This window comes from Tenrec ecaudatus, chromosome X (assembly GCF_050624435.1).
Source record: "Tenrec ecaudatus isolate mTenEca1 chromosome X, mTenEca1.hap1, whole genome shotgun sequence".
Lineage (NCBI taxonomy): Eukaryota > Metazoa > Chordata > Mammalia > Afrosoricida > Tenrecidae > Tenrec > Tenrec ecaudatus.
The window spans coordinates 961279-979698 of NC_134548.1; the positions used below are offsets into that span (position 1 = coordinate 961279).

At 50.3% G+C, this 18420-nt stretch overlaps 1 protein-coding gene and 1 pseudogene across 2 annotated transcripts; one reads left to right on the top strand and one right to left on the bottom strand.

The window, feature by feature from the left end:
• Positions 1–358: 358 nt before the first annotated feature.
• Positions 359–11728, top strand: LOC142434191 (uncharacterized). 2 transcript variants are annotated; one of them, XM_075538889.1, is made up of 4 exons: positions 359–1200; positions 4550–4676; positions 8668–8725; positions 9588–11728. In XM_075538889.1, exons 1-4 carry the CDS (start codon positions 898–900, stop codon positions 10681–10683), a joined length of 1584 nt encoding a protein of 527 aa, XP_075395004.1. In that variant the 5' UTR covers positions 359–897; the 3' UTR covers positions 10684–11728. The 2 variants fall into 2 exon arrangements, with proteins under 2 accessions (XP_075395004.1, XP_075395003.1); XM_075538888.1 differs by having other exon boundaries at positions 361–1200; positions 8590–8725.
• A 3997-nt stretch (positions 11729–15725) lies between these two features.
• LOC142434739 (ubiquitin-ribosomal protein eL40 fusion protein pseudogene) lies at positions 15726–18165 on the bottom strand (annotated as a pseudogene).
• Between the last annotated feature and the right edge of the window lie 255 nt (positions 18166–18420).

Here is an 18420-nt window from a genome sequence, read left to right on the forward strand (position 1 = left end):
CGGGTTCTCCCTGCGGCTCCGGTGCGAGTCCCGTGTCCGCGGTCCGCGCGGGCCTGAGGGACCGGGGTCCCCCTCACGCCGCCGTCCGCGGGGTCCCCCCCGCCCCCCCGGATCCGCCCCGGGGCCGAGCGCAGCGACGCGACGCCGAGGAGCCGCCAGCGGTGAGGAGGCCCCGGGTCCGGTCCGGCCGTGAGGGGCGCGGGGTCGGGTCGGGGCGGGGGGGGGTTCGGGGGGGGGCGTGCGGGTCCCGCGCGGGGTCCGGGGGGACGGGCGTCGGCGGGGACGCGGTCTCGGGCGACACTGGGCGGGAAAGAACGCGATCCCCCGGCGGCTCTGGGCGGGCGGACGGCGGGGGGCGGGGCCGCGGGGGGAAGCGCACCGCACCCCACGGTCGCTGCGGGAGTGCCCCGAGCGCGTCGGGGAGCCCGTCCGTCCGTCCGTCTGTCCCTCACGGGCCCTCAGACCACGGGGCCGCGACGCGGTCGGGAAACTGGTTTGGGGGCGCGGAGCTCGCCCCTCCCGCCCTGACCCCCCCTCAGAGGAGGCGCGGAGCTCGCCCCTCCCGCCCTGACCCCCCTCAGAGGAGGCGGGGAGCTCGCCCCTCCCGCCCTGACCCCCCTCAGAGGAGGCGGGGAGCTCGCCCCTCCCACCCTGACCCCCCTCAGAGGAGGCGGGGAGCTCGCCCCTCCCACCCTGACCCCCCTCAGAGGCGCGGAGCTCGCCCTCCCGCCCTGACCCCCCTCAGAGGAGGCGCGGAGCCGTCGGGGAGCCGGCCCTGAGCGCTCGGGCCCAGAAGCACTGACACCCGGGCGCCCGCGGCGGGACTAACTCGCCCAGAGCGCAGCGCTGCCGTCGGCCGCTCGGGCCCCGGTCCGGACAGAACACGGACCCGGAGCCATGGCGCTGACCGCGCCTCCTGCCGCCGCGCCTGCTCGGCCGCTGCTCCCTCAGGACCTGGCGGCGGCTCCTGGGGGGCCCGTGCCCGTGGGCGCTGGACCCCGATCCCTGAGTCCCCGCTCTCGGGGTGTCGCCCCGAACCCCAACTACAAGGCAGTCGCGCCCCACTCTCTGAGAGGTCGAGTCCCACCACCTCTCCCTGCAGGTGTCAGGTGTGAGGAGCCGCCTGGACTCAGCCCGGGACGCAGCTCCGATGTAGCTCCGCGGGCGGAGACGGCGCCCAGAATGACCGGCCATGGAACGGTGAGCCCCGCAGCCCAGGGCACGGTTCCTTCAAGATTTGGATGCCTGGGACCACCTGTCACCCTTCTGTGACACCCGTCTGGGTGCCTGTGGGGTTACGACCCCCACACTCTCCCCTTCTGCTGCGTCTGCTGTCGCAGAGTCTTTACCGGAGTCTGGGAATGAAGGGGACCTGGGTCTCCAGAGACAATCTCTCAGCTCAGCAGGGTTCTTTAGTTGTTGCTGGTTCTTTAGCGGTTTTTCAGGCGCTGGAACTCGGGGTGTGCGATTCCTAACTGCTGTTCCTCCACGGAGGGTGTGTCGTGGGTTGGAGAAGTGGGGCCGGATGTTGAGCATCCTGCGGGTGGGATTGTGCTTGGACGAGGGGGTCCCTTGGTGGCATCTGAGGTGTGAGAGCAGAGCCGACAGTCTGAGGGGCTCAGTGTGTGGCCTCCAGGCTGGTTTCTCTCTGTGTGGGACTCTCTTGCCCTGAGACCCCGAGAGTGCGGGAACCAGAGACCCCTAATGAGGGTCCGCATCCTCCCCGTTGGCCTCCGTCCTGTGTGTTTATGTGCAACCACGTACTTCCTGACTCCTCCCCACGGTCTTTGATTAGAACTTAGCAAGAACACATTCCCTGTTTCAGAGACACTCGCTCTGTGAGCTTGTTGATGAGATTCTGGGGCACGGTCTTAGCATGTTACCCCTGGAATGTCAGTGTCGCGAACTTGGACCTTGCTGTGCTGTTTAAATCATTTTGTTAGGGGCTCATACAACTCTTATCTCAATCCGTGCATTCATCAGTTGTGTAAAGCAAAGTTGTACATTTGTTGCTTCATCCTCAAACCCTTGATGAACCCTTGATAATTCATAAATTATGATTATCTTGTCATGTCTTAACTGCCCCATGTCTCCCTTCACCCACTTTTCTGTTGCCCGTCCCCCTGGAGGGAGGTTATATGTAGCTCCTTAGAATCGGTTCCCCCTCTCCACCCCACTTTTCTTCCACCCTGTGATATCTCCACTCTCACCACTGGTCCTGAAGGGATCATCTGCCCTGGATTCCCTGTGTTTCCAGTTCCTATCTGTACCAGTATACATCCTCTGGTCTAGCCAGATCTGTAAGGTAGAATTGGGATCATGATAGTGGGGAGAGGAAGCATTTAAGAACTAGGAAAAAACAAAACTAGAGGAATGTTGTGTTTCATCGTTGCTACACTGCACCCTGACTGACTCATCTCCTCCCTGTGATCGTTCCGTAAAGGAATGTCCTGTTACCTCCAGATGGGCTTTGGGTCCCCACTCTGCACTCACCCTCATTTACAGTGATGCGATTTTGGTCTTTGATGCCTGATACCTGATCCTTCGACACGTAATGATCACACAGGCTGGTGTGCTTCTTCCATGTGGGCTTTGCGGCTTCTGAGCTAGATGCCGCTTGTTTACCTTCAAGCCTTTAAGACCCCAGGCGCTGTATCTATTGATAGCCGGGCACCATCAGCTTTCTTCACCACATTTTCTTATGCGGAACATGAACAGTTTAATGCAGTGGAACGCCTCCATTATACGTGATGTAAAATTTACTCTAAAAATTTACTGAAGTCTTTCATCCTTCAAGGTTCTGGGGACACCTAACCAGTCATGGTGGAAGATTTGAATTTTTACAAGTATTTTGAGTTTCAGGTTAAAGGAATCGGTAACCACTGAGGGCAGTGTCTTTCCTGTGCACAGGCCCTCAGCCCATCCAGAAGCCGTGTCAGGACACACGAGCAAACTCTTGTGCCCAAGAGCAGGGGGCTTAATTTCAGGAAAGAGCCAGCTCCCAACATTTCCCCACAGGCAATTCCAAGCAGGGGGTTCCTGGACCCTGGAGGCGTGTGCCTGGTCCCACAGTGAGCACTTTCTGGGAAGCTTGAGCTGCCGGAGTGACGTGCACGTCGGGTTGTAGACAGGAGCTGGAGCAGCCTGGTGCCCGCTAGGTGGGATGTGCTGTGGACTTGCTTTACCAACAGTCAGCGATACCAGGCTGCACAAGTGCTCCTCCCCCTCGGAGCCCAACCTCGTGTCTCTGGGAGCCTGCAGCTGCTGGGAGAGCGGGTCTGCTGCCAGTCAGTGGAGCGTCTGGCAGAGCAGGTGACAGCAGGCAGACAGGAAGAACTGTGAGAGGGTGTGGAGCTGCCTCTGGGGCTTCAGAGTCGTCTAGACGTTCACCAGGCCTTTCCACTCGGTGTCAGTGCTTTGGCGGCTTCTGCAATGCCTCCCAGCTCTCTCTGCAGGCAGCCAAACGGCCTCTAAGACGCCTTGAATTCCTTTCTTGTCTTTCCCATGAAGCACGAAGCCCTCTTGCCTTGTAGATTGGTGCATGTTGTTAACCAGGGAAAAGAGCATATTCACTGTCCAAGGAAACAGTGACACGCTCGCCCCCTCCCGCTCAAGGCTTGTGAGAGCTGTTAGCTTTGGGGCTGTGGGCCCTTGTGGCTGCGTTTGGCTCAAAGGATGGAGTCTGCGGGGGTTGCAGGGTCAGGCTCGCGAGGCTCTCTCTCCTCTGTGGGCACAGTGGTGTTTATCTGCGGCAGGGGTGGTCAGTCAGGGAGGGCTGGTCTAGAGGAGAGATGCATCCAGCAGAATTTTACATTCGTGCACAGTGCCCTCAGGGACCGTGAAGAAAACACGACAGGGCGGCTGGAGCGTAGCAGAGAATGTGGGTCCAGCGCTGTGGGGCAGAGGGTCCCTGCCCTTGTGTTGACCTTTCTTAGAGAGACCTTGGTCTCTCCAGCACCAGGGCTGTGGGCCGGGGCTTTTCCATTATGCAGGTCTGAGGTGGAGATGGAAATACCCCCTGGGGAAGGGCAGCCTGATGAATTTTGGGGCCCTGCTTCCTGTGAGGGAAAGACTGTGTGCAGGGACTGGAGGGGGAGTCCCCCATTGGGGAGCTCTGGCTGTAGATGGACTGGAAGTGGGAGGCTGAGGGTGCAGAAGGCAGAGAAAGGTTGAAGAACAGACTTGGGGAGGAGCAGGCAGGGGCTACGGTGGATTCCTGCCAAGGGAGGGGTCTTAGGACGGAGGGGAGGGGCCCCCAGAGGGCTGTAAGGAGGAGGCAGGGGAGGGGAGACTTCTGTAACCCACTTTGGGGTGGGGTGCTGGCCCTTTGTCTGAGAAGCTTTGCAGCAAGTCCAGGGCGAAAGCCCATGCCCTTGAGCAGAAGAGGTTTTTAACCAGGGAGGGGTGACTGCAGGGCCAAGCCACTGGTTAGCAGAAGGGAACCTGGTCGGGGTCCTGCCTGGACAGTGACACAGCTCCTCCCGGACAGCTGAGGAGGGGCACACGTGCTTGTTCCCCCTTCTTGACGTGTGACGTGGGGCTGTTTCAGGGCTCCGTGGCAGTTGAGGACGTGGCCATCGTCTTTAAGCAGGAGGAGTGGGCTCTGCTGGACGAGGCTCAGAAAACGCTCTACAGAGACGTGATGATGGACACGCTGCGAAACCTGACCTCCGTGGGTAAGGTCAATGCTGGGATCATGGGGTTCTTGTTCGTGTCTCTTCCTAAATTCCCTTAGTGGACAGAAATATTTCCTCTTTTATAATCATTTTATAGGGGCTCATACAGGTCTTATCACAATCCACACATACATCCATTGTGTAAAGCACATTGGTACACTCATTGCCCTCATCTTTCTCAAAACATTTGCTCTCCACTTAAGCCCCTGCCATCAGGTCCTCATTTTTCCCCTCCCTCCCCGCTGCCCCCTCCTTCATGAACCCTTGATAATTTATAATTATTATTTTGTCAAACCTTACACTGTCCAACGTCTGCCTTCACCCACTTTTCTCATGTCTGGCCCCAGGGAGGGGGTTATATGTAGATCCTTATAATCAATGCACCCTCTCTACCCCACCCTCCCTCAATCCTCCCAGTATCGCCACTCTCACCACTGGTCCCGAAGGGATTATCTGTCCTGGATTCCCTGTGTTTCAGGTTCCTATCTACCAGTGTACATCCTTTGGTCTAGCCAGATTTGTCAGGTAGAATTGGGATCAGGATAGTGGGGTGGGTGGGAAGGTAGCATTTAGGAACTAGAGGAAAGTTGTTTGTTTCATTCTTGCTTTATTGTACCCTGACTGGCTCGTCTCCTCCCTGAGGCCCTTCTGCAAGGGGACGTCCAGTGGCCTACAAATGGGGTTTGGGTCTCCAGTCTGCACTCCCCTCGTCATTGACTATGATAGGATTTTTTTGGTGTCTGATACCTGATCCCATCAACACCTCGTGATCACACAGGCTGGGGTGCTTCTCCTATGTGGGCTTGTTGCTTCTGAGCTAGATGGCTGCTTGTTTACATTCAAGTCGTTAAGACCCCAAATGCTACATCTTTGGATAGCCGGGCACCATCAGCTTTCTTCACATTTGCTTATGTACCCATTTGTCTTCAGTGAATGTGTCTGGAAAGTGAGCCAGTTTAATAGAATGAAATATTCTTACTTTGAGGGAGTACTTGAGTGGAGGCCCAATTTCCATCTGCTACCTTAATACTAAACCTATAAATATATGCACATAGATCTATTTCCCATCATCATATATAAATATATTTACACATGGACATGTCTTTATTTAGACCTCTATAAATGTCCTTTGCCTCCTACTTCTTTCCTCTATTTGCCTTGACTTTTCTCCTGTCCCACCATCATGCTCAGCCTTCATGTGGGTTTCAGTAATTCCTCTTGGTTACATTACCCTTGATCACACCCTACCAGGCCTCCTACACCCTCACACCACCGATTTGGATCCCTTGTTGTTCCCTTGTCCCTGGGTTTGTTAACACCACTTCCTTTCCCACCACCTCCTCTCTCCCATGTCCTCCTGGAACTGTCGGTCCCAATGGTTTCTCCTCCAGATTGTTCATCCGGCCTTTCTTATTTAGACAGACCTGCAGAGATAATAACATGCACAAAAACAAGACAGCAAAACCAAGCAACAAAAAGCCAGTGACAGAACAAAAAAAACACAACAATAAAGAAAAGCTTGTAGTTACTTCAAGCACTGTTTGTTGGCCTTTAGGAATGTTTTCCAGTCGAGTCTGATGGGGAGCAAAGCCCTGGCCCCAAAGTCTGTATTTGGTTTTCCCTGGGGACTTTGCTCTGTTCCCCTTGCTGTTCTGTTCCACGCCCTCAGTGTTTTCCCTCCATGTGGTGGGATCAGATCAGGTGCAATTCCCTCACTGTGTGTCCAGTGTTGTCCCCTGTGGGCTGTGGGTCAGTGAGGGACATCGTGTCTTAGAGTGGGGCCAGCTCTGAGCAGGCGCATCATCCTCAAGGCCTGTTGGACCAGGACGTGCTCCACTCTGTCTCCCTCCCCCTTTACCTGCTCCCGTGTGCTCTGATCAGTCATGTCCCTCTCCCTGAGCTGCAGATTCAGTCTGTCCTCTGAAGGGAATTCTTCTGTGGGGGAGGGACAGGCGTCCACATAGTAGTTGGGATTGGGGCCGGCCCTCAGCACTCTCCACTGGTTCCTACTCCACGCCGGCATGTTGCATTCCCATCCTGGAGCACTAGGTTGAAGTCTGGCCCCTGTTTCCCTGTGGAGACACAAACAATGCCCTGCCCTTGAGTGGGTTAGTGCCCTGTGTCCCTGCTACCTGTTTCTTTTTATATCTTTTCCTTTCCCCCCTCGTTAGTTGTCTACCACGTGTTTGCCTGGACGTGGTCTGGCCCCTCCCCACATACTACCTGGTCTTCGCCCCAGGAATGTTTGTGCAAAGTAGCTTTTCCCTGTGCCCCTTCTGCGTTTGTTTTAATCTTACCTCAGCAGACTCGTGTTGTACTTGCCCTTTTGTGCTTGGCTTGCTTCTTTTAATATAATTTTCTGCAGTTCTTTCCATGCGGCGATGTGCTTCATGGGTCCGTTACTGCTTTTTAACGATGCGTAGAACTCCACTGCATGTTTGTACCAGTTGTTTTTATTTTAAAAAGTCATTTTATTGAGTTCTCGTACAGCTGGTATCACCATCCATACATCAGCTGAATCCGGCATATTTGTACATTTGTTGCCTTCATTTCTAGACATTTACTTTCTACTTAGCCCTTGGTATCGGCTCTTTTTCCCCTCCTCTTTCTCCCCCACCATCATTACCCCCTTGTACCAGATTTTTTGTATCAGTGTTTTTAATCCACTCATCAGTTGATGGAAATTTGGCTTGTTTCCAACTCCTAGCAATTGTGAACTGTGCCCTGATGAACACCGGCACACAGATGTCTGACCGTGGTTTTTTCTTGCCTCTTCTCAGTGTATGCCCAGTAGGGTTACTTCTGGGTCATTTGGTAGCTCAATTTCCACCTGAACAGAAATATTTCTATTGATTTTACTTCCATATCTGAGAAGGAAAGCTCTATAAATAGTTGTAGTGAAACAGGCTCCATCCCTTTAGCCCATAGAGCACACATATCCTAGTTTCTCCGTGAACATAAATCTTTGTAACTGTAATATTTCCATTTTATTATGGTCAAACCCCCTGAGGTTCGTTCTGTGTTGGTAGGATAAGCATTGGTTTTACATGACACTCAGGGCTCTGCCTCCAGTGTTTGTAGGGAGTTTCACTGAGCTGACTGCAAGTGTGACGTTGTTGTTCTACAGCAAACTGCACGACATCTCTTCACCTTCAGAGCTCTGAACAGTTGGGCTTGGTGTCAGGGAACTGTCCTCTGCTCTGTGATGTTTTCTTCATCCTGTGGATCGCCCTATAAGCAACCCGCTGTTTCTACCCATTTGTGTTCTGATCACAGCAGGGAAAGATCTTAAGAAGGAAGGGGAAAAAGTGAGGAGCTGATGCCAGGGGCTTAGCTGGAGAGCAAATGTTTTCAGAAAGATGAGGGCAAGGAATGTAGAGATGTGCTTTACATACTCGATGTATGTATGGATTGTGATCAGAGTTGTATGAGCCCCCAATAAAAGGATTAAAAAAAGATCTTAAAACAGTGGGCATTTAAGACTTGGGCCAATTACTGCATCTACTCAAGTATAAGCCGAGGCATCTGATTTTATCACCAAAAATGGGGAGCTTTTTCAGCAATAAAAATGTGCTGTAAAAACTCGGCATGTCCACGAGTATATACGGTATGTTTACACAAGCAACGTGGAAAAGCGTCATCTTGGTCACCTGAGCAAGGTGCTCTGATCCACCTGTAGTCAGTCCCATGTGCTCTTTCGATGCTCCATGAGTCCTGTTGACGTCTCTTAAGGACAGTGGTTTCTCACAGTGCTTGCTCAGGAATTGCTGTTTATCCATTTCTGAATTGCGGAAACAGCAAAGGGGTGGGAAGTCTCTCTGTGACCACGCCCTCCTGCCTTGAGAAGTAACTCATTGCTTTTTCTCCCAGTGAACGTTAACTTGAATTAACCTGCCAGTCTCTCAACATTCAGATGGTGAAGAAAACTTGCCCCGTGAAGGTGTCCTGCTGCGATTCGTGAAGAGTGAGACCTGGTCCTTGTTCATTGCAGACGTCTCTGAAGGGCGTGTTGGTGGAGATCGGTGTAAAGAGCAGGAGGGACGTGGGACGTGAGTATCATTCAAAGCATCATTTCCGCAGGAGAAAACCTCATCAGATGATCACATTTAAACACTCGTGGGCGTATATATTTAAGTGCATGTTTCCAGACCTAGAATCTTTCCATGACAAAGAACCAGGGTTTTTCACCTGTTGGTTGGACCCCGCCTGAAGCAGTGGCCCCAGTCAGATGTGATGCTCGGTCACATGCACCTGTGCAGTGCCGGTCATGCTCCACAGGGCCGTCAGCCATCCAGCTCCTGAGACGATCTAACAGCTTGAGAAACGATATTCATCCTCTGCCCTCACTTACACTGGAAGTGACTGCATTGTTATCGACTGAATCAACGTCCTGATATAACAAGTGTGTGTGTGTGTGTGTGTGTGTGTGTGTGTGTGTGTGTGTGTGTGTGTGTATCATGGGTCTGTAATTCCCATGGGGTCATTTCTAACCCATGAAGCCCCTATAGGCCGGGGTGGAACTGCACCTGTGCCCTCCCCCTGCTTTCGATATTAAGGTAAGAAATAATCTTTCTGCGGCACAGCCTCAGGTAGGCTCACGCTGTGTGTTCCTAAGCAAACAGTGTTCAAATTTCCATTTTGTTTATTCTGTTTTCATCCGAGTCTAGATGCTCACACTTGAGGGATGAGACTGCAGTCACCTGCAGTCACCCTGTTGAGAGGATGTCAGGATGTCGTAAGGTCTTACAGGGAGCTGCATAGTGTGCCCCTCATTACATCCCACAGATCCCACGTCTTCATAGAGACCTTGCTGAAACAGAGTCTACTCAAGAATCTTGACCGTTTAACCTATGTATAAATGTGAAACAAAAAGGGAAATATTTTTTCTAAGACCATTGCTGATTTTTACAGAAATCCGACCGTAGAAAACCTCTCTGAAAGGAACGAAGACAATCACGGTGCCAGGACTTCCGACCAGGTTCTCAGTGGCACGGCGGCAAGGAGCGAACTGTCCCAAGAACATCCAATTCAGTGCTGTCGGTGTGGAAAGGCCCTCACGGATCCTTCATCTCACAATCCTAGTGGAACTCACACAGGTGCACCAACCTCCACTTGTCGTGTGAAAGTAGCCGCGCCCCTGAGACTTCTCACAAGACAGGATGCCGGCGATGAAAGGGGATGTGGGACAAGCTGCAGTTCCTCGTCAAACCCTAGCCATCCCATGGAAACAGGACGTGGTGAGAAGCGCTATCAGTGCCAACGCTGTGAGAAAGCATTTTGTGAGCGTTCCTCCCTGTATCATCACGAGTGGATCCACATCGGAGTCAAGCCTTTTGTGTGTCAGCAATGTGGGGAGTCCTTCACGAGCCCCTCCAGTCTGAACACACACGTGCGAACTCACAGTGGAGCGCGCCCTTTCAAATGCCAGTGTGGGAAAAACTTCAGTCAGTTCACCTACCTCAGGAAGCATCTGAAAACTCACTCCGAGGCCCGGCCCTTCCAGTGTCAGCAGTGTGGGAAATCCTTCAATCGACCCTCTCTGTTCAATACACATCTGCGCTCTCACAGTGGAGACAAGCCTTTCACCTGTAAGGAATGTGGAAAAACCTTTTCCTCTGCCAGGTACCTCCACCAGCACATGAAAACGCACTCTGAGGACCGGCCGTTCACCTGTAAGCCCTGTGGGCGAGCCTTCAGACGCTACTCGCACCTCACCAGACACTTGCAGATTCACAGTGGAGAGAGGCCGTTCAAATGTGAGGCGTGTGGGAAATCCTTCGCCGATTCCTCCTACCTCACTTGCCACGTGAAGACTCACTCTGAGCACCGGCCGTTTAAATGTAAGGAATGTGGCAAAGCCTTTAAACGTTCCTCCACCCTGAACACACATCTCCGCACCCACAGGGAGGCGCGGCCTTTTAAATGTAAGGAGTGTGGGAAAGCCTTCAGAAGCTCTTTACACCTTATCACACATCTAGGAAATCTCAGTGAGGGGAACTCTTATTAGAGTATGGAGCGTGAGAAGGCATTTCTCCACAGTAAGTCCTGAAGTCAACATAAAGGGATCCAAGCTGCCATGGAGCCTTAATTACGTCAGCCAGGTGGGATGCAGCCTGCGAGCTTCCTGACATTTGCATCACTGCATATCCTGCTGCCTCCTGAGTCCAAAGGAGGATTCGTGGCCTCGTATTGGACCTATCGGGTAATTATGGTTCATGCGGATCAGGCTGGGATGTCTTAGCACACTGTGGACAGATCCCGAGTTTGCTCGTGTTACAGATGGATCACGAGATAACTCCTGAAGCAGCATGAACTTGTGTTCATTTCAAGCAATGGAAAAAGAAATATCATACCAGGGCCTGTGGTTTGCATTGCCCATGGAAAAGACGTGAAACCAGGTGTACTTGCTCATTTTGTAAGGTAGTGTTTCACAGAGAAAAATGTTACACAAAGTACCATACATTTCAAAAGCACTAAGTGCCTTTGTTTATATAGAGTTTTAATGCTAGCTACAATAGATGGAGCAATTGTAGCTGTTTGCCATAAGGTCTCCACTAAACAAACCAAAGGGCTAGGAGCTAATTTTTGCAGTGTTTCAGGGATAATGGCTGCACACTGCCTTTGTTTCTCCTTGTGGTTACAGAGAATAGTAACAATAGTGCATCATATAACAGGAACATCAACAGGTGAACACAGGAAATGGTATTTTTTGCTTCATATACTGTATTTTTATTTTTCAAAGAAATTTGCATTATGTGGATTCTTTTTACAAGAAGTTTATACTTTGATGAAGCTTCTAGTTCTCAAGTGATCATGTCCCGCATACCTTGCAAAATATGGTTTTATAATGTGAGACGGCATTTTATATTCAAAAACGGAAAGTTATAAATAAATATAAAAAGTTGATGAGATGTAAACCCATTTATGGTTTCATGCGAAAGAAAACCTAACAGCCGAAAAGTACCCGGGAATGTGGGTAAGTTGGTAAAAAAATATCCCATCTTTAATGTGTTAATATAAAATTGCTCTTTGATATAAAGTTTCTACACATATATGTGTCCCTGGATTTGTTCTTTAGTCCACCTGGTCTAATGCAATATCGCTGTAGATGGTGTGTCACTGAGGACCGATCATGCCAGGTGTCTCTGTGCAGATACACGGCGACACAAAGCTCTATCGTGTTTCAGTTACGTTTCAGCATCAGCGGCTGCTGTCACTCCATATCTGACCCACAAGCCACTGAACAGTGTTGTGGCTCAGCCACTTTCCATCCCAGATCATCGTCCACCTTCGTCTGGGTGGCCTCGAGCTGATCAACTTCAGCTTGCCATTTCTGCAAAAAACGTTCACTTTCCATCCATTCCTGGAATGCCCTTGCCGTGAAAGGCCCAGAAGACCCGGGATGGCAGCCATGGCCATCAGCAGTAGCAGGGAGGTTTCTGCACCGTCCTCCGACCTTCCACACCACAGCATCTGTTGCCCGCCCTGCCCTGAATCAGGGTGAAGAGATCTGGGTGGCTCCTCCATCTCTGTGCACTCAGGTTCCCACTCTCCTGAGGGGGGGATCCGTTTGTTTTCTGCAACTGCAAATATAAGCATATCTCAACCCTTGGCTGTTAGCCAACCCACTTCCACAGTCCCACTGTCCTTCCCCTAGATCTTTCAGCATCATCTTGATCTCTAAGGTACAGTGTCATTCTGCTCTAGATAGGTCCAATGCTTTAGGTCGAGAAAATGAGTTAGCCAGTTTCCACAAACGTCATCTGCTGAACTGCCCTCCGTGTCTCCCTTCTGGTTTAATAAGTGTGGTATTAGAGTGTCGTGTGTTCCTTCCAGGAGAGTTGTAAGCAATGCCCGTAGTGGGATGGATATTTGGAGCAGGATAGCAAGTGGCTGTGGGAAACAGGATTTCTCCCATGTTGTCTCCCCCAAATATATGTAAAACTTAGCTACTTGCGAATGGCTGTACACTTGGATGTTACCAAAAGTAGGACGGGTCATTCTCCCTGAGCTATCAGCCATCTGGAGCAAGCAGACACCACTGTTTATCCCACAACAAGTAGGGCCCACTCTTCCAGTAAGGATAGTAGTTGACTGTTTCCTTGCAGGAGTCCCGAGAGGTCAAACCCGCCCAAGGGTGCTCAAGGTTAGGCCTAGACCACCATCATGAATCTAGGGTCTGCCCATCTTGTCACATGTATACCCCTAGACACTCCCATCCCTATGTGCACACCCCTAGCTCATCCCCTTCCTGTCACGCTCATGCCTATTGTACTGCCCCTTCTTGTGATGTGTGGTTACCTGTAAGTTAGCAATAAAGTAGGGTCTTTGTCCTGCTCTCAAGCCCAGGCTTTCCATGAGGACCACCAAGCAGGCCTGAGGTGAGCATGCTACCATGAATTGTGTCTGATTCCGTTGACTCCTCTCTCGTGCTCGATGACTTCACTGTAATCTTTGCTTTATAATTGGTGTACAGTTGTGCCTAGCGGACCCGTGATTAGTGGTGGGGGGCTGGCACCCCATTCCCACCACAAATGGCTAATAATCTTTTGTGGATTCGCCAGGCCTGACTGACGCCCACAAGCATCCTCTCCTGGCTGATGCTTCTACAAACTAGTTCTAGGTGAGCCTCAGGAGTTAACTCCCTAGGAGTATTTAGCTGGGGAGTCCTTTCAGAGGGCAACAAGTGTTGGAGCACATCTGCGGGAAGGATGAACGATTGGTATCTCTTAGCAGTGTCTGAAAATTAATGATTTCCGATGCTCTTTCCTAATTTCAAGTGTGTGTTCCCTAGTGGTCGTCCGGACTGTCGCTCTTCCTAAGTGTGCATCAGGGCTGGTTGTCTGGAGCTTAGCAGGAGCAGTTACTAATCCTGCCTGAGAGACAGCCTCGCTGATGCGAATACAAGCTCGTTATAGCAATTCCTGCTATTCAGGTATCAACCATACAGTGACTGAGGGAAAACTTCCTGACTGGCCCTACAACTGCTATTTTAAAAAACCTGACACATGGTGACATTTTCACCCTGCCTCAAGCTGAGCTTCACAGTTGGAATCTTTTAGTTGGCCCCTATTGTTTAATTCCCGAACAGTGAAAGTGAACTTACAGTCAACAGGATCTAGGTAAGTAGTTCACAACCTACCTTATGCCGCGACCCATTAATACAGTTCCTCGTGTGGTGGTGACCCCCCCCCCAACCATATAATTATTTTCGTTGCTACTTCATCACTGAGCTTTGCTACTGTGATGAATCAGTCGAACCCCAAAAAGGTCACAACCCACAGGCTGAGAATCGCTGATCTAGGTGGATAGTAAAAGTCTTTTAGATCAATTATTACCTTGGAATCACACTTGGTGGGGAAGACGTGGGTGGAGGGTCCCCATGGACTGTGAGACTGAATTAACTGCCCTTAAGTCTAAAAGCGTACGCCATTTAGCAGATTTCGTTAACATTACAAACACAGCAGAATGCCAAGGGCTGACCGTCTTCTGAATGTGGCTTTCCTTTGGCTGTTCCTGAAATAATCATTCCTGAACTAATTCATATGATGCTTGCAATGTTTCTTTTTTTAAATTAAACTGGTTGCTTTAGAAAACATTGCTGATTTTGAAATTGCTAACGTAAGAATTTGCCAAATTGTAGTTATCTGTAGTTAATTGTAGTGCGCAAATGCTTACAAATCCTGCTGTGCCTGAATTGTATGGGTAAGTCATATTTTGGGGGGAAACAGTACTTGCAGCCATACTGTTTCCCCCAAACCCTATTACCCTACCAACTTGATGAAAACGAGGCTACTAGCTGGGGATCCAGCACAGGCCAGCGATCTGGAGCAGGCTGGAGGTCTGCAGCACAGCTCTAGGCTCTGGACAGGGAGCTGAGTCAGTTTTCTTGGACATCCTCCACTGAAGACAGGGAGGTGGTCAACGTTCCCTCCCTCGCATCCCCTTCCAACCCCAAACCTCAGAAATGCAGCCAGCGTGACCCCGAACTACCACCACCAAAGATTACCTACAAATTTGTGATTGTCCTGCGCTGCTCCTCAAAACGGCCAATGCAATACCAGCTACCAATAAAAAAAACAGGTGAGGTTTCCCTCCCCCACCGAGAAATATAAACTAGCCTTTGCTCTTGAGATTCCACAACCTGAAATGCAGTGGATAGGTTTACCTTCATCCCCTTTCAAAGGTGGAGGGTGTTGGTCATTTATTTTGAGTATCAAATTCTAGTGGCTTTTTGCTGCCGTATCCTCACTGTGAGTTAAGTGATCTTCTGTCCAAGGTATTTTTTCCCATGTCCTCAGCTCAATTTTAACATAAACTAGGTGACACCCCATGCCCTTGTTGCAAACTTCTTTTCTTGACAAGAAGTAGTTCAAGGAGGTGTGTTTAGGGTATTGTACTCATTGGGGCTGGTAAACACATAAGTATTTTTTATCATGTTGCAACCATGTTTCTAATGAATGACTACATGACAATAATAATAATTAGTAATCTACCAAGGGGGTGTTGGGGGGAAGGGAAGGGAAGGGGGGAAATGAGCTGATGCCAAGGGCTCAATAGAAAGTAAATGTCTGCAAATGAATGAAGGCAACATATGTACAAATATGCCTGATGCAGTCAATGTATGGATTGTGCCAAGAGATGGAAGAGTCCCCAATAAAATATTTAAAATAATAAATGTAGTAATTTAGTGACTGCTGCCAATGAATCAGAAAACATCAATGACAACATTATTAGTTTTATTTTTAAAAAACCCTCTGATTTAGTTATAAACAGATTCCCAGCTTTTAAAAAAATCATTTTATTGGGGGCTCGTACAATTCTTATCACAATCCCGACAGACATCCATTGTGTCGAGCACATGTGTACATTTGTTGCCATCATCATTCTCAAAACATTCGCCTTCCACTTGAACCCTTACTATCGGCTGCTCATTTTTCCCTCCCCCTCCCTCACGAACCCTTCATCATTCAAAAATTTTATTTTTGTCATACGTTACACTGTCTGACGTCTCCCCCCGCCCTCTTCTCTGCTGTCCATCCCCCAGGAGGTTCCCGATTTTAACCCCTTCTCAGTAAGAATCCAGCTCCCTCATTTACAATTAGCACGCTAGAGTCGGGGGTTCAATCCCCTGTCCAAAAGACACCACTGTTCTGATTGTTGCCTTTGACAGAATGAAAGGGAAGCTGTGCCACGTGTTGAAGGGACTGTGGGCACCAGGAAGAAGATACAACGTTGCTACATGAATCCTTCAAAGACTCGTACATGTCCTGTCATAACCAGCATGGTCAACCATGCTGTCTTTCATGGTAACCTCTAGGAAACATGCCTCTCTTCTTAGCTTTGCTGTCCTGGCTTCTCTCTGTCACTCAGTGGACTGGTCCTTTTTCAAGTCCTCTATTTCCAGTGAAAATCATAAATTATTATTTTATTAGCATGATTAGAAGGATGCTTTCCAAAAACCTGGAAAAACCTAATGACTTTTCCTATGTCATTTTTTTTTTCTTTTAGCGACTCTCCAACTTCTCTGAGGTCATCTCTCAAAGGTAAGTTCATGGCGTCCATTCCAATAACCATATTATTAACACCTAAACTTTTTTTCAGCTATTTTGAGGCTTGACTCTTCCTGTCATTTCTCTCTTTAATTGATCATTTTATTGCGGAGCTCCTATCTTATAACAATCCACCGTTCAGCAATATCCTGCACACTTGAACGTATGTTGACATCAGCATTTCCAAAGCAGTGAATTTTCTCTTCAGCCCTGGGCATCAGCTCCTCCTTTTTGCCACTTCCTCCCCCTGTAATGTCTTCATTCGAGGTTTATCTGATAATTGGTCTTCTGGTGTGAACCTTTATCTTCTTCAGGTCGTTCCCACCTTTCTTTAATGTCCTCTTGCTTTTCCTTTGCTGCCTTGTTGCTCGCAGTTCTTGTTCTTTGACCTCTGCTCTTATTGTGTCTTTTCTGAAATGTTTACTTTCTCCTCTGAATCAGGGTTTCTTTTCCCCCCTCATCGTCATCTCCCAGGTTTGCTTGACGTCTTGTTTTCTCCTGCTTCCCCGAGAACTGAACACCCCATCTGCATCACGGTGCAGCCAGCTTGAGGTACAGATGTTCTCTGACTTGGGCTCAGTCACCTTGTCCCAGAATGCCCCACTGCCAGCAAACCACCCTTCGAGAGGGACCCCACGGAGTAGACCAGCCAGCAGATCAATCCAATGTTCCCTGGCAGATGGAAGTCACGGACAGATGCTCTTTTGGGCACCTAGGAGCTGTGCACACTACAGATGCGTTCTCAGGATCCTTGTGGGCGTCAGTCAGGCCTGGCGAATCCACAAAAGATGTTATCAGCCATTTGTTCTCCTGACTCACTGCTCAAATATCCATCATGCTACGGGCATTCCTTACGACTCTCAAGGCCAAGCTCTCATTGAACGCGTGAACGACACTCTAACATCTCAGTGATTAAATCAGAAGGGAGATGACATCGTTTGGTAGATGACAAAGTTTGTGCAACCTGGCTAATCCATTTCTTTTACTTCCGACCTAAAGCATTGGACCTATCTAGAGCAGAATGCTTTTGTACCCTAGAGATCAAGCTGATGCTGAAAGATCTAGTGGAAGGACAGTGGAACTGTGGAAGCGGGTTTGCTAACGGCCAAAGGTTGGGATATGCTTATATTTTCAGTTGGAGAAAACAAACAGATCTCCCCCTCAGGAGAGTGGGACCCCGAGTGCACAGAGATGGAGAAGCCACACAGACCTATTCACCCTGATTCAGTCCCCAAGTTCCTAACCACCGCCCTACGGGAAGGGCTGTGCTGTGTGTTTGCACAGGCGATGCAGAGTGTCAGTGTGCTTCCTTTAGGGCCCAGGGCAGAACAGGTAACAGATGCTGTGGCATAGATGGTCGGAGGACGGTCCAGAAGCCTCCCTGCTAGTGCTGATGGCCAGGGCTGCCGTCCCTTTCTCCTCACGGCAGGGGCATTCCAGGAGTGGATGGAAAGTGAACTTTTTTTTAAAATTGCTTTAGGTCAGTGAAAGTGAGACTTTATTGAGGGCCCAGGGCCATTGGGCTCGGGAGAACACCAGCGGGATGCAGGAGAGCCGGTAGACAGGGGCCTTATTTGACCTTCTTCGGATGCAGGTTGTTGGTGTGGCCACACTTCTTGCGGCAGTTAGCTGCACAAGGGGGAAGGCCAGCATAACACTTGCGGCAGATCATCTTGTAGTTGTACTTCTGGACCAGCTGCCGCAGGGACGGCTCGATGATACCACCACGCAGGCACAGCACCAAGTGCAGGCACAGCACCAAGTGAGACGCTGCTGGTCCGGGTGAATGCCCTCCTTGTCTTGGATCTTGCTTTGACATTCTCAATGGTGTTGCTGGGCTCAACCTCAAGTGTGATGGTCTTGCCGGTCAGGCTGTGGGGCGAGGCATCCCAGTGAGCCAGGCAAGCAAGTCCAAGCCATCTCTGAGCCCGCTCGGGTCACCTTGAAGTAGAGAAAGAGGGCGGCCAAAACTGAATGTTTTATGAAGAAATGGCAAGCCGATGGCAATCAGCTCAAGGCCACCCAGACGAAAGTGGACGATGTCCTGGGATGGAAAGTGGCTGAGCCACAACACTGTTCAGTGGCTTGTGGGTCAGATTATGGAGTGACAGCAGCCACTGATGCTGAAACGTGACTGAAACACAAGAGCTTTGTGTCGCCGTGTATCTGCACAGAGACCCCTGGCATGATTG

Bases quoted from the DNA above. Each gene is read 5' to 3' on its own strand.
- LOC142434191 (XM_075538888.1), top strand. From the start codon at position 898: ATGGCGCTGACCGCGCCTCCTGCCGCCGCGCCTGCTCGGCCGCTGCTC. The intron at 1,201-4,549 runs GTGAGCCCCGCA...GGGCTGTTTCAG, and splicing joins GAATGACCGGCCATGGAACG to GGCTCCGTGGCAGTTGAGGA. The intron at 8,726-9,587 runs GTGAGTATCATT...TGATTTTTACAG, and splicing joins GAGCAGGAGGGACGTGGGAC to AAATCCGACCGTAGAAAACC.